The sequence below is a fragment of the Vanessa tameamea genome, chromosome 12 (assembly GCF_037043105.1).
Source record: "Vanessa tameamea isolate UH-Manoa-2023 chromosome 12, ilVanTame1 primary haplotype, whole genome shotgun sequence".
Lineage (NCBI taxonomy): Eukaryota > Metazoa > Arthropoda > Insecta > Lepidoptera > Nymphalidae > Vanessa > Vanessa tameamea.
Window position 1 is genome coordinate 11237348 of NC_087320.1, and position 16204 is coordinate 11253551.

Below are 16204 nucleotides of genomic sequence, written 5' to 3' on the forward strand. Positions count from 1 at the left end.
ACTTGTATCGAAGCAATATTTCTTATACGATGTTTATTCGATATAATATTAACTTGACCGCGTGGAATGGTGGCAAGAATGCTAGCAGCATTTCCCCGTTGAATCGCAATTCCGATCCTCTGGGCTAAAAACGAACCAGCCCTCCTGTCACCAGTGGAGGCAATAAGGCGAGGTGTTATACTCTTGATGAAGCTTTTTGCACCACTACTCCAAGGGCCAAGTGTTTCGACAGCAAATGGGACAAAAAAGTAATTTGACATAAGACACGAATATTTAGATTTTTTTTTTGCTTCAACTTTTTCCGCAGCGGCACCGGCTCTTAACATTGTTTCTCGGATATGAGACGGGGCCAACGTGTCAACGCATATAGCGTCCCACACAAGGGCCCGTCCTCGTTCCCAGGGAACTAATGTTAATCCATCAGGTCTCTTACCATCATCACGACTGATTCCACGAGGCTCTGTAAGAGCAGGAACGTCGATGGTGGCAAGAGCCCTTTTTATTGTATCATTAAGAGAACCGTGGCGGAAAAGCCTGCCTGAACTCCTTGGGCAAGAGAGACCATGTAAACCGAAAGAGTCCACCTCCTTTCCACACGGGCATCTGTGCTCAGAGCACAGCGGTGTTCCCAGTCGGAAACCAATTGATATGCGGAAACATTCATTATCTAAAAGTGTCCCAAGATTTTTAGAGGGTAATGAATTCAACCAGTGACTTGACTCTTTAGTTAATAACGCTAGAAGCCTGGCACGGTTTTGGGCACTTGTTAAATTTTGTGTCCAACTGTAAAGTGTAACGTGGACCAATGGCGAATCCCAAAGTTTATGTTTTGTAACTTCCTTAGGGATATCATCATTAGGGCACTTTACCTTCCAGGTCTCTATCGCCTCAGTAACATTTGTGATTTTGTCTGATTTTGATTTTAAAATTTGTGAACAAAGGCCTGAAATGCTATGTACAGAAGAAAGAAAGGCCGGAAGGGCAACACTTGAAATTTTCCTCACACCGATGCCACCAAATGGAATGAATAATAAGAATAATTAAATCAACTTACCTTTAATTTTTATAATGCATGTAATCTGAACTGTAATTGGTCGATGACTATCGATGACGCAATAGGCAGCCAATGAGCGTTCAGCGTTTAGTCCGATTAGTAAATTTGACTTATTCAAGTATGTTAGAAGCTGGAAGTAAATTGGTTTGAGGATGACTTCATGATGATGTATTTAATATTAAATATCTAAATTTCAAAAATCGACTAAATTGGTAATTTTTTTGACTACTATTGAATGGTTTCTCGATCGTCTGTTCAGGAGATTCAAATCGCTTCATATTTACAAATTGATCGACTAAAATCGACTTGCTTAAACGCGGTATTAGTTCGGAGAAGTTTAGAATCGGTTATTAGACGCCATGACTAATCAAATGTATGACTGTTCATTTATGTATATTCAATCTTTATGGTATATTTCTCAGTTTTATAATTAGAATGACATCTACAAATTATATAAGAGTTATAAATTGTAAGAAGAGTAAGTTAAGTATAAGAAATACGAGTATAATATAAAAATTTACAAAAAAACCATAAACTGATAATCATAAACCGATTTTTTTTTTTTTCTGAAATTAAAATGGCACCAAACGGAAAGCATACGCTCCCAAAGAGAAAAGAATATTCCAGAGCGATTCATAAATAACGGAGAACTGAGATAAAAAAATAAAAATAAACCACAACCGAATTAATAACCTACTCCTTTTTCATTTGGAGTTGGTTAAAAATATCTACTGTATAAATTAAAAATATCTATTGTATGAAATAACAGCAAGATGCCTGTAGCATTTCTCTCTGAGTCGTAATTCGGTGGGAAAAAATAACCAAACTCCTGCCTGTATACAAATAATGTTATATACCTTTATGTAACTTAATTTGTGTTAATTTAATTACAACTAATTTTGTTCCGACATAACCGTCGATAATTGTTTTTGTAATATTCGAGAACGTAATTCGTTCAAAGGAAATTAATATAATATTATTAATATTAAATTTGTCAATGTCAGTAATATAAATGTCGAAATTAAAAAAAATATATTTATCTTACATTTTGTCTTAAAATTAAATATCAAATTGTACCAAAATGGCGCATAAAAGTTGAGTTTAAGCATTTATAATAGCATAAATTACTTTACGGAATACAATCACGTATTCTTGGAAACGTAAGAATATTAATTAATTAATTAAATTTAGGGGTATGAGGCCTACTCCTAATATTGTTGTGTTAATTAACAAAGCTATCTATGAGATTTATTGTTTGAATAAAACATTTATACGAAATAATGGATATGAGGTTTAACCTTCAGTCGTTTACTGGGGGATAGCATCTGCGTTAGATTGATCTGGTAAGTTATGGTACGAGTAAGTATGACTAGGCACGTTTTTAATAACAGTACTTTCTGCTGTCATGGAACAGATTGAAGACTTGAAGGTGTAAAGTATAACTCATTCATAGAACAGTTCCAATATATCTTTGTTGACCAATCCTTTGAAATGTTAAGAGACTTCTTGAATAAATTGGCATTATATGGCATTTCCAGTGATAAGTTATAAATTCAAGATCGAATCTTGATTGTTGTCATTATTCAATATGCAGCAATTGTAGTTGATAGTGAAAAACACAAAAGTCAAATTTTGGTCATGTTATCATTCATTATGACGTGCCATTAATTTATTTGGTAAATGTATAGTTCCACTTCTTGGATCTTTGAAACCAAATTACTACTTGAAAATTACTTTCACCAAATTATGAAAGCAACAAATCCCTTTACATTACAGCTTATTCAGACGTATTCTTGTGTAAATCTAGAAGCAATACCTCGCTTGGTGCTGCCCAAGCACCGAAAACACTATTATATGATGAGCGTATCCCTTGCATTTTAAATCTCAGATTTGGACGACTATGAAATATAAAAGAGATCTTTATACAACATATCCAAGATTCAAGTGTCGTAACTGATACTATACTTAAAGAATAAGCATTGTCATTCAAAATGTTCAGGAGGATTAGTGTCTAGAGTTCGCTATAAATCAACCCATTTTCATTCTAAAACTACCATCATTGTCAACGGAGAGTTTTCACAAGGTGTGTACGCTAACACAGCTGCATCGTCTATCCTGTTTTTCTCATATGTGATATGACAAATTTGTAATACTACAACTCTCAATCGACGTTATTATGGTGTGGTATGGTGCATTATGGTGACCAACCAAGTTGATAATGTAAACTGAATTATCATGCAATGCCGTTACCGCATATAATATTACGTTTGCACGACCACAGAACTGTATCATCTGCTTGGTTTCACAACTTGTTAATTATCTATTGTCAATCAGTAAATATGTTCTCAGCATTAATTATCTGATCCGGATGATATTCGATCGAATTTTCTAGAAAGAAATTCCCTTGTAATAAGCTTTCTGTAACTTTGGAAATAAATCTTTTTTTTTTTTTAATGTGCCTCCTTAACAGGCTGTGAAAGTTTTAATTAATTCTCTCGATCAGCACTTACCCAGTTTGTTTTTGTTTTTGTAATTTTTTTTTTTTTTTTATTTCCTTATATTTGTTTTATAAAGCTCCGTTTTATATTACGAAGATCGTTAGTTCAAATTCGGACAAGTATTATTCATCGTCATGTGCTTAATTTGTTTTATAATTCATCTCTGGTTGAGGAGTGGAAGAAATAGTTTCGCCTTACCGTTGTTGAGGTTTATATTCAGCTGTGGGCTATTTATGAACTTTTTCTATTTTGTCAGAGATATTTAAATCATTAATAATAGATGCGGAATATTTGATAATTAATTATGACAATGATATTTATTTTTGTAACTTTACACTTCAGCCTAATCTTTCGAAACGTGATCTCTCTGTTTGAATTATATTGCTGGTCCGTTGGAGTAAGGCGTAGAGCAAAAATGTTTGTTTACTAAGTTACAATTTTCCTGCACTAGGCTAATCTTTGGGCTTACATGTAGCCGTTATTCGGGTAAAATTTTAATTATTTATTAACATTTATTTGAATCACCAAAAAAAACACAGGACATGCAAGTACATACTGACTGTTATTTCGATTATAGGTGAAACGAAATTTAATTACAATTCTTTAAGTGACGAGAAATCACTAAATAACACATAAAATGCTATATAAAACTTAGATTCTCATAAAAGCTATGAATGTATCAAAAAAAAAACATGATAAGCGTTAAAAAATATTTGAATCTAGAATGTTATAAATTTAACAGAACACCAAAAAGAAAAAATAATAATAATAATAAATTTGCTATTTGATTTTGGAACATCATCTGAAAGAAAAACGAATTCATAAATTCTTAGTTGATTAATATGTCGCAGATGCCATCTATTGCTTTGTCTGACACTTAAACGCTAAGTACGCTAGACTGAAGTAGATGGAGCGGCGGCGACTGGATGGGCGTCGTTCACGACTTGACAGATGTCATTGAATAAACGAGTAAAAAAGTAAAATATTATTTGAGTTTGATACGATGTCTCATGACCATCTAATTACGAATCTTGTAACTAGGTTCTCATTTACCTTCGATATATATATATATATATATATATATATATATATATATATCGATATATAAATATATAGTATATTAATCAGTAAATTCAGTGTGTTTAGAACGGAAAACTGAGTCACATTGAACAAAACTTAAACAGGATTTTGAAACATCGAGTTTACAGTCAAGTTGAATGAACATCGAAGCCATCACTCCATTTCAAAATGAATGTACAAAAACAAAAAGCTTTGAAAAGAGATAAATGTCTGCGCTATACACATTCGAAATCTCGTCAGCCGTCACGAGATTTTAATCAATGTTGTATGTCATGAATATTAGGATTTAAAAAAAATCGTTAGCTTTATTTGAACAGAAATATCATATTTCTGTCATATTTTTAGCATAGTAGAGCTGTATATAAAAACGTCTATATTAATTTCAATCAAAAGAAAACAAAAGCCAAATAAACAACATTTGACAACGATTTGACAACGACTTGAACAATATATGATATTAATTTTGTAATTTCAACAAAATTTTCAACGTGGACGAAACTATTGTCAGAATTTTGAAAGTAAAACTAAAGTAGATTTTACTCTTTAAGTGGAATAGTAGTGTATACTAAATAATAACATATTGATCAAGAATTATTAGTAGTACAGTTAATTTTTATCTTTAATCCTTTTTCAATTGGAATAGAATATAGATGAATACCGCTCACCAAATATTTTACTACCAAATATAAATATATATATTACTGTACTGGCGGCCTCGTGGCGATAAAAAAAATATTGAATTTTCGTATTGAATGATAACAGTAACAGCCCGGGGTCTGGAAGTTAAAGGTGCGGTCACTCCCGAGCCTCAGAAAGCATGTGAAGCCGTGTCGGATTACCATCCCCTCGAATTGTGACAGTCAGCGAAATGAGAGTGTACCCTGCATTTGCGTTAATTCTAAATATTATTTAAATAATTTCTTAGATCCTAAATAGATAAAATATATAATGAAAAAATGGCCGCTGTGTTAACTTTGCGTATAGACCAAGGTAAAGTAGTTCTACCAGTATTCTCCCTAATTTTCTTCATTAAATTTATCAACCTTACATGACATATATTGAGAAAAATTCATTGAAATCCTATTATGTTGCGTCTTAAATCTACGAGTACTTTAAGACGTTTAAAATGTATTAGAAAAGTGATCTCCTAAATTGTAAAATGTCATTATTTAACAAAATTGTTATAAAATCACTCACCAACTACTAACGCTGACGATGTATTTAAATTCACTTGTAAGATATTTCGTAGTATATTGTACATAATCAGCCTGTAAATTTCCCACTGCTGGGCTAAGGCCTCCTCTCCCGTTGAGGAGAAGGTATGGAGCATATTCCACCACGCTGTTCCAATGCGGGTTGGTGGAATACACATGTGACAGAATTTCGTTGAAATTAGACACATGCAGGTTTCCTCACGATGTTTTCCTTCACCGCCGAGCACGAGATGAATTATAAACAAATTAAGCACATGTAAATTCAGTGGTGCCTGCCTGGGTTTGAACCCGAAATCATCGGTTAAGATGCACGCGTTCTAACCACTGGGCCATCTCGGCTCGAACATTATATAGGATACAACAAAAGTAACTTAATTGCTAACAGCCGGTTCGTAATATCGCGATTCAGACAACAGGTGCACTAATACGAGCTGCATCAAAATAAACCGAGGGCTATTCTCTTTTGTTTATTTACTCGACTGGAGCTGTTAAGTATTTTGATTTCGCTTCGTATATGTATCTCATGTTTGTTTATTATTTATTATATATAGCCGTTATGGTTATGTAATTAATATTGTAGGTTTTAATTTGACCGCGTTACTGAACTATGATGTCTGTGATTTGTCAATGTAATTTATTTTATCGTAGGCATGTTTATAATTTTATGCAAAGTTGATATTAAACAAATATCGTAGTTTCTCTGATCACGTCTCACTGAGCTATGATATCTGTATTTGGCTTTTATAATCTCCTCCGGCATTAGATAACATTGTGAGGAGATCTGTGTGTGTCGGAAGAAATTCTAAGCTTTAAATTATTTTTAAGAATAGGAAAGGCCTCTAGAGTTAAATAATATATACAAGTATATATTACTATGTAACTAGTGTGTATAATCAATTTATTACATTACATTTTACAGTAACAGCCTATAAATTTCCTACTGCTGGGCTAAGGCCTCCTCTCCCTACAAGGAGAATAAAAGGAGTTCTAAATTCAAATAAATAAATTTGTTACTTTTTTTTTTTAATTATTTAGCTTAAGCCTTAAATTATTTGGAATTATAAATACCTCTTAAGTGAAAAAAACAAGAAAACCATTATACGTTTACATTGTTACGTTGAAAGCTATTCGGTAGCTACGACACAGAATGGAAATGGTGTTTTGTTACGTTTTTGAAATGTTCATAAAATTTAAAAATAGAATTGTACATTGCGGTTTACCCACACATACGAACGTTTGACCAATGTTATGGTTCTAAATTCAAATCAATCAATTTGTTACTTTTTTTTAAATTATTTAGCTTAAGCCAGTAGTTAGAATTATTAATATCTCTTATATAACCAAAAATTAAACTATTAAATAGTATATGTATATTAATTTCTTTCTGTAATCGTAATATCTTCCAATTTTTAAGACTAAGATCCGAACTGGCAGAATTCCAATATATCGGGAGTTCGACATTTTTGAGCAGCGTGTTTCCTTATCTACTAGAAAGAACAACCATCTTGCATCGATTCCCGGTTAAATGGATAACTTAACACGAATCTACGCTTGTTTCCTTCGTAATGACAATTTGTGTTATATGTATTTATTTGTGTTTTTAATAATTTTTATTAAATTATTTATATGAAATCATTTACTTAGCCTCAAAAATTTTATTATATTAGGTAATTATAATTGAGCCGGGATAGCCCAGTGGTTAGAACGCGTGCATCTTAACCGATGATTGCAGGTTCAAACCCAGACAAGCACCTCTGAATTTTCATGTGATTAATTTTATTATTAAATTTCTTTTAAAAAACTTTTATTACTCTAAACATATGTTTATATATCAGAGTAATATTTAAGTCGAAATATGTGTACAAACGTTTTTTTTTTCTCTTTTGCTCATTTTTCGTTTCGTTTTTTTTTCACTTTTGTTGTCATAGCAAGCAACACTAATTAATAGTTTAATTAGCATGTAGAGTTCGCTTTTAAATGATTTTACATAATCTATGGATGTATATACTTAATTGTATATTTATTTAAGAGTGACAAATTTAAAAACCTAATAAAAAAAAAAAAATAGTGGCCCATTTGACTGTGTAGGCGACGCAGATATCATAAAGAACCAAACTTAATGCATAAAATCAGTATTTATTTTTAAATAAAGAACATCATTATAGTCAAAATATATCTTGATTCGATGCGGATTGCTTTCTCTAATATAACATATAAGCAAGCTGAGCCCTATATACATCGACTTAATCCTGACATATAATCTTAACTAGACATACCATAGATGTTATCTTTACATATCATGATGGCATTATGTGTTTACAGATTAAACATGATCATTCATCGTGGCCTTTGTTCGCAGAAGCCGGCGGGCTCCGTACAACGGAACTTCACATAATACCGAGAGTCGTACAGCGGGGTAGAAACGTTACGATGGCGTGCTTATACCAGATACATCAAAGCGAAATATATTCTGTTAAATGGTTCCGAGGAACGCAAGAATTCTACAGATATTCCCCGCTCGAATCGCCTACGACAAGATTGATGCCAGTTAGTGGAATTAAAATTGATGTGAGTATATATCTGTAAAAAAATATTTATTAATTCATTTATCATAAACACACACACACGTACACACACACACATCTACGATTTCATCCACAGCTCTCGTTTATATAAGATTATTTGTTTTCTCTTTAAATAAGTTTTTACTACTTCAAATCATTTTGCTATGGTATTTAATATTACTTTTAATTTTTCATTAGAGGATATAATTATCCATTATACAGGTCATATAAATAACCATTAATAAGTTTCACTCTTTTTATGAAGGTAATCTCGCTGTGGTTGTTTTGTCAAGTAAATAGTTGATGAGGGTTTGAATTACAAGGGCCTGAGATCGAATCCCAGGTTGCGTCAGTAAATTCAATAATGACTTAAAGTCGTACATGACCGCCAAACATGTCGCTTTGCTCAATCAACTACCATAAATAGTTCGCTAATGTAACCCAGTTAGTCGAAGTTGAGTATATCCACGAAAACGTAAACACTATATAACATATACTTAACTAGACAAACTTAAATCTAATATACTATACAAAAATCTAATTTACTCTTTATTTGATTATACTTTTTAAATCAGTTTTTTACAAAATTCAATTTCAAGTACAAACATATTCGAAATGTAGATGATTGCTAGAAGACCGATCGTTTCGAGATTCACTTAGCAGTAGCACTTTGTGCAATACTTGGTAATCTTGTGTTCCGGTTTGAAGGGCGAGCCAGTGCAGCCGCAGGCACAAGGGTCATACCACTTTAGTTCCCAAGGTCGTTGCATTAGCAATATAAGGAATGGTTTAATTCTTACAGCTTCTGAGTATATAGCGATAGTGACCACTTATCATCAGATGCCTCATTTCCGCGTCCGCCTACCTATAACATAATCCAAAAAAAAAATAGCAATAAGTCGTTTTATCCCCTAATTAACGCGCAACAATCAAAATAACCTAAGGCTCTAAATATCGAGTATCGAACAAATATTAGTGTCCTTATAATAAAAATCTGATATTCAGACTAGATCATCATCCTCCTGCCCTTACCCCAATTTACTTGGGGTCGGCGCAGCATGTCTTCTTCTTCCATACTTCCCTGTCTGACGTTATTTCACAAGTAACATTCTTTCCAGTCATATCATCTTTCACACAATCCATCCATCTTTTCATTGGTCGTCCCCTTCTTCTATATCCATCCACGTTCATGCTCAAGACCTTTCGCACAATATTGTCCTTATTCCCCCGCATAACAAGCCCATACTATGATAGCCGCCTTCCACATAACTCCTCAGCTATCGGTGCCACTTTCAAACTTCCTTTTATATATTATTTATTCAGACTAAATATAGTATATCATAAATACGTAGTATGTCGATCGAATCTAATAATAAACATATCTGCAGTCTTCTTTAAAATTGTACCTCCTTATATATTGAACAAAGAATAATATGCCTTTAATAAAATATCTCATCTTAAATACTTCCGAATGGGTATATTCGAACAAAATAATATTTCGAAAATGTAATCCCATTATTGAAGCTGAAAGGAGTCTTTATACATTTTATAATGTATTCTGTAAAAAGGATATATTTAAACTTTTATATTTAAAAATCAAAGTAAACCATTTCGTTTCTCATTATTTTGCAAAATTAAAATAGTTTTAAAGTATGGTACGATATTATTCGGGCTACTCACAATCTAAGCCTGGAGCCTCATTAAAAGTAATTTGGTTTTAGGTAGCTGGCAACACACCTATTTACTTTTAAAACCCAAAAATAAGGGTTTTTTGTGGCAAATAAATAATGGTATTAATTCTATTTTAAGCAACGATGGTTTGAAAATAGAATTTAATCGATTTATTTCTTTCTTCACTTCTTTCAGAGTCAGTTCTGATTCTTATTTTATAATAGACTAGCTGTTACCCGCGGCTTTGCCCGCGTAGAATATGAATATATTTACAAATTAACTTAAAATGTTACGTTAATGTAATACCTCTTTGTATACCACATTGGTGGGTATTTCAGCACTTATTTCATTAAAAAAAATTTCGACCTTCTAACTTCAAAATTACAGACTTCCAGACTAACCTGAATACGAAATGTTAAAAACTATTTTGCCCTTTAGGCCTAAAATATCAAGAAACGCTTAAACACGTATCTACTCATTTTTAATCAGTATCCCAAAAATAAAGTTTCATGTTTCTATCTTAAAAATGACGGACTTCTATACAAACTTTCAACCCTTATATCACCCCCGTAGGGGTAGAATATGCAGAAACACTTAAATAAGTATCTACTCCTTTTTAATTAGTATCCCAAAAATAAAGTTTCATGTTTCTAACTTAAAAAAATCCATACGTTCAACCCCTATTTCACCCATTTAGGGGTAGAATATCCAAAATTCCCTCCCGAGTGGGTGTCATGACATGTTATTTTATAAGTGTACAGCCTAAAATATAAGTTTTATGCTTCTAGTTCTAAACATTCTAAGCATGACAATACTTTCAACAACTTACAACCTTTCAGCCCCCTTTTTAACCCTTTACAGCACTTTTTTCCAAATAAAAAGCCTATGTCCTTTCTCAGACTCTAGACTATTTGTGTACCAAATTTCATTTAAATCGGTCCAGTAGTAGACGCGCCTATAGCACGCTCCCGCCGCCCCGGCCGGCCGGTACCACCGCAAACGCTACGTTCCGCAATTTTTAAATCTGTAATATCTTCGAAAATATTCATTTCAATCATATGCTGTAAAGGGCCATATAGATCAATATTAAATTAACAATGTAATTAATGTATTTCATTGGATAAGGATTAATGCTGTATAGGTTAAAATCGCTTCGAAAATTAGCCAATATTTGTGGTAAAAAATAAATAACAAAAAAATGTTCTTGTGGGTTATCACTTACAGATAGATACATACCATCGCGGACTTTTTCGTAAAGGGCCATATTGATCTATATTGAATGCACAATTTATTTAAGGTACCTAATTGGATAAGGATTAATGCTATATTGCTTAAAATCGCTTCGAAAATAAGCCATTATTTCTCGTAAAAAGAAAACGATAAAAAATGTTTATTGTGGTTTATCTTTAAGAGATAGACATATACCATTGTGGACTTTTTTGTAGACATTTTTGAGGTGTACAATTCTGTAGTACATTATTTTGATCTATCTAGTAGGGTTCAGGCAGCGTTTACAATGTAAGCGCAAAAAATTTATAAATTTACGACATCACATTAGATTCTTTTAAAATTATTAGTGTTACTTAACTATATTGTCTATGTATTATATACAAAAACCTTCCTCTCGAATCATTCTATCTATTAAAAAAAACCGCATCAAAATCCGTTGCGTAATTTTAAAGATTTAAGCGTACAAAGGGACATAGGGACAGAGAAAGCGACTTTGTTTTATACTATGTAAAGATTACCCAGTTCAAAATTCTCTAGCTAAACTAATTTGCACAAATGTATTATTTAAATAGAATAAAATAATTATTTATACCATCATCGTTTTAGACTTTTAAATAATAAATTTACTAAAGATCAAAATTATACTATATTTTATCATTATAATTGCAGGATAGGTAGAATTGAAATTAATTAAATTGTTACAGAGACTAAACTCAAACGAAACACACGTAGTTCTGATGCGGGTAACGCCTGGGCTGAGCGGAAACTACAGCTGTGAAGTCATACAAAATGCTCATACGTTTCCACATTATACTGCGACAGCCAGACTTGATGTTGTTGGTGAGTACACACAAACGACTTAATTAAATTATAAGGTTAAACGGACTCACACGTGTACCGCGCTAGTTCCGCGTGAACGGTGTAATCTGTCTTAATAGTTATTAATTTCGGAAATATAATTAGTAGGTGTTTAATGTTTTGATTGGATTTAGATATTGTTTGCAAATAAATCTAATACGTATTTGATTTTGAAATTGAAAAATGAGTTATAAATAAACTATTTTGTAACAGAATTTATATGGTAAGCTAAATTTTTTTCGATTATCGGTAATATATATGGACTACACGAAATGAGAGTATTTAATTTGGAATAAAATTTGAAATAAATTAAAACTAATTTTTCATAAATCTCACTCGAAACGGTTATATTGTATATTTCAATAATAATCAGTTAATTTAATGAATTGTATTTACTTTAGGACACTAATTAACCTTTGAATATAAAATTTAATACGCGATATACTTATCCCGAGTATATCTAGTTGGTCCAGTGGTAAGAACGCGTGCATCTTAACCGATGATTTCGGGTTCAAACCCAGACAGGCACCACTGAATTTTCATGTGCTTAATTTGTGTCGCAGCGTGGTGGAATATACTCCAAACCTTCTCCTCAAAGGGAGAGGAGGCATTAGCCCACCAATGGGAAATTTGTAGGCTGCTAGTGTAAAAAAAAAATGTAATACTCATCCGGTAATATCTAGTATAATATCCGGTTAGTATTTACATAAAAAAAGGATGAAAATGTGTGAGCCACATTCACGAGATAAAATGTGGCGCAAGAATAAAATATCGTTCGTGCGTAAAAGGGGCGTGGCTACGTTGACTCATATATTTAAACACAAAGCGAAAGGAAGAACTCGCTTCCTCTTTTCCGACGACATCCTAAGCCGAGATACTTTCATGCAAGAGAAATCTTTAGGATACTCGTCTCTCTGAACACGTGGACTCCATTTTTCTCGGCTTAGTGTCAGTACTTAGCCATTAAACCAAAGGTGCTATCAAGACTACTAGCGCGAACATATTGCTGTAACACATTCTATTAAGGAAACGGACTTTTTCATAGCTTAGACATAGCTTCAACCAACCAAATTAAATCAGCTTAGAGCTTATTGGTTAATATTTTAGACAAAAAAATAAATACAAATAATTTAAGTTCAGTGATTGGTTTAAGTAGTAGTTAGTGCTGTTTTTAGAGAATTACCCTTTCATTAGTTCAGTTAAAATAATTGAAAAAGTCAAGTAATTTCGATCGTTTCGAAGCTTTAATTAGTGATCAAATAATTATATCAGTTACGTTAGGTTAGAACATAAATAAAATATAAATTAAAATGTTTGTAAAGTAAAACATTTACGAATGAATGTTTGTGAAATAACCAATAACGTAACTTTTATAAAACGATATATTTTCTGACTAAGATGTAAGTGTCATAAATAGTTTCTGAAACTTTTTTCCTTAAATTAATTTGTTATATATTTTTCCCCAAACATTAGAGCACCAAAAATGTTACATACACTCAATATTGAACTCATCCATTAAGCTGTCTGAACAAGCCACTTCCTCCATTGACAGGCTCTTGACAGCTCAGTTGTTGTGTTTTAAGCTACCAGTATCATAATCATTCTCTTTTTGTAATACATATACGTATAAATCAGTAGTTGCCGCCCGCGGCTTTACCCGCCTTTGATGGTAGGGGTCGGCAGATGTCAGGTACATTTTTCCGGGATAAAAAGTAACCCATGTACAATTTCAAACTCTTATCTATCTATGTGCCAAATTCAGATCCATTCAGCCGTTCTGACGTGATTGAGTTACAAACATCCATTCATCTAAATTTTCGCATTTAAAATATTAGTAAGAATTAAAAGTGTTCATTGAAGTTAAGTAAATTCAACTCACTTCGTGATGTCCAATGCAAGCCGGTCTAGATGAGTACCATCCACTCACCATATATTCTCTCCCCAATTACTAATATTTAGTTTTATTTTGTTCTTCTTCGTGCACAAGGAAAATAGGCTACACTGTAGCTACCAATGCTTCTTTTCTTAATTTTGGCTTTGTTACCAATGTTAGTGGTGCATGGACAATAGATTGGTTATTATTTCTAACCGTATCAATGTCAATCAGTAATGGTGATATATTATCACGTGGCCCCTTTGAAGTTCTAGGTAAAGTTAATTAGGTAGTCAAATTTAAAAATCATTATCAATATGAATTGGTTAGTTATATTTTCCAGAGTTCATACGTCATCGTTTAAAAAAAAAGAAACAAAATATTCTTTATTCATGTCGGCTCATAAAGGCAATTTTGAACGTTACGATACAGCGTTGAATGTAAAGCTACTGTAAATGAAAATAAATGTAAAATAAGAATGATAGTCTGGTAATGTCGAATTGCTGAGTATTGAGGCACTGAGGCTTTTACTTTGAAGCGAAGATTCATCCAAGCAAGTGACTCCAATGCGTCTTCGTAAATAAACATGTGGCAATCACATGACACATGCAAGTTTCCTTTCTATGTTTTCCTTCACAGCTGTACGTGATGAATAAACACAGACTATCTACACGATAAATCAGCTGAGCTCCCTGGGTTTAAATTCGAGTGATTTAGCTTAACCTGTATCTTAGCGGTTTACATAGCAATCGAAACACTAATATTAACAATAAACCATTTAATCTATATAATATTACACAAAGGTATATCCATAACCATTTCTGGTGTGCAATATTATAATAACGTTATTATTGAAGTGTAAACTTCTTATGCGAGGGTAAACCGCTTCGTTACGTAACGCGTTACGGCGCCAGTCTGTCTGGCTTCCCTTTCTCGTACGCATACGTGAAAGCAGCGGTAGGCAGGTCCTTCTTATTGACTCCAACCCGCAGCGCTAGCCGTATTAAGGACAGACGTTTTTTTTAAGTTATCGAGCACACGTATTTTGATGAATATAGGAAATAATTTTTATTTTTTATAAATAAACAGAAATCTATTGAAATTCTATAAAAAGGAATTTCTTGAAATTTATACGAACATTGTTGTATATGACATCGCATTATCATTAGCTATCATGCAAAATTCCATTGAAATTCATTGAGTAATTTCCGTGTAATAGCATCTCGTGCAGATAAATGATAATCATATGAAAAGGAAAATTGCTCATCGAAATGAAAATTATAACAAAATTTTACGTATCGAAATCAGCTATAAGCCTTTTTACTTTTGTCGGGTTATATGCAATAATTTTGCGAAGCGATTACATTTTAAATCATTTAATATTTTTGGATAAATATTTTTTGGTCGCGTGATGTCCCTTATTGGTTCTCAGGAGAGACGACCTAGATTGTGGGGCATATTATAGTATACTAGTGTGTACGTAAACGTAGATCCACATCTATCCCCTCACTCTTGTAATCCCATTGGATGGCAAGTCTGAACCTACCAGGAAAAGTTTATTTGTAATGGTTTTAAGTGTTTTTCGAGGCACCAGAAATAAAACACTGGAATTTCCCAAACTCCGAACTGCTACCGAGAATTTGGTGACTGAAAAACCTGACCTGGGCCCCCCTTTCTTTGGAGATTCGCTGCTGTCCGAAATCTGCCAAGAGTATTATTATGATCACGAGTCAGTAAAAATCAGTCTGAAGATATTTTACGACCTTTAATAGTTCAAACTAGAAACGTTCTATTAAAATTGTCAGTTGAATGTATGACGTCACGCTCAACCAATTTTCTAGCACCAAGCAACAATGTACACTATTACAGGCATAAAGGATACAACAAGTTGCATACTGCGGTCGGTAGAACATTTATGCCAATGGATATAGATAAAGGTCTCCATTTGCCATAAAATGGCATATTTGTTCTAACGTACTGTATGAACTGCTGAACAATATGGTTCAGAAGAAAATAATAACTTAGTTGAATTAGAGTTTTATTCTTAAAATGAAAAACAAATAGTAATTGTCAATAATGCCGCCACTTTAAGTATATACAATAAATATATCCTATATAATCAGACTATTTAATAAAACAATAGTACATTTTTATGAAAGTGT

General features: G+C 32.7%; 1 protein-coding gene across 3 annotated transcripts in view; it reads left to right on the forward strand.

Moving 5' to 3' along the window:
• The window catches only part of LOC113398483 (uncharacterized), an 87033-nt gene that overhangs the window by 40759 nt on the left and 30070 nt on the right, over positions 1-16204 (forward strand). For all 3 annotated transcript variants that reach the window (XM_064216526.1, XM_026637237.2, XM_064216527.1), the window contains exons 3-4: positions 8206-8414; positions 12016-12151. In XM_064216526.1, coding sequence (XP_064072596.1) covers positions 8206-8414; positions 12016-12151 — 345 coding nt within the window. The remainder of the gene's footprint in view (positions 1-8205; positions 8415-12015; positions 12152-16204) is intronic.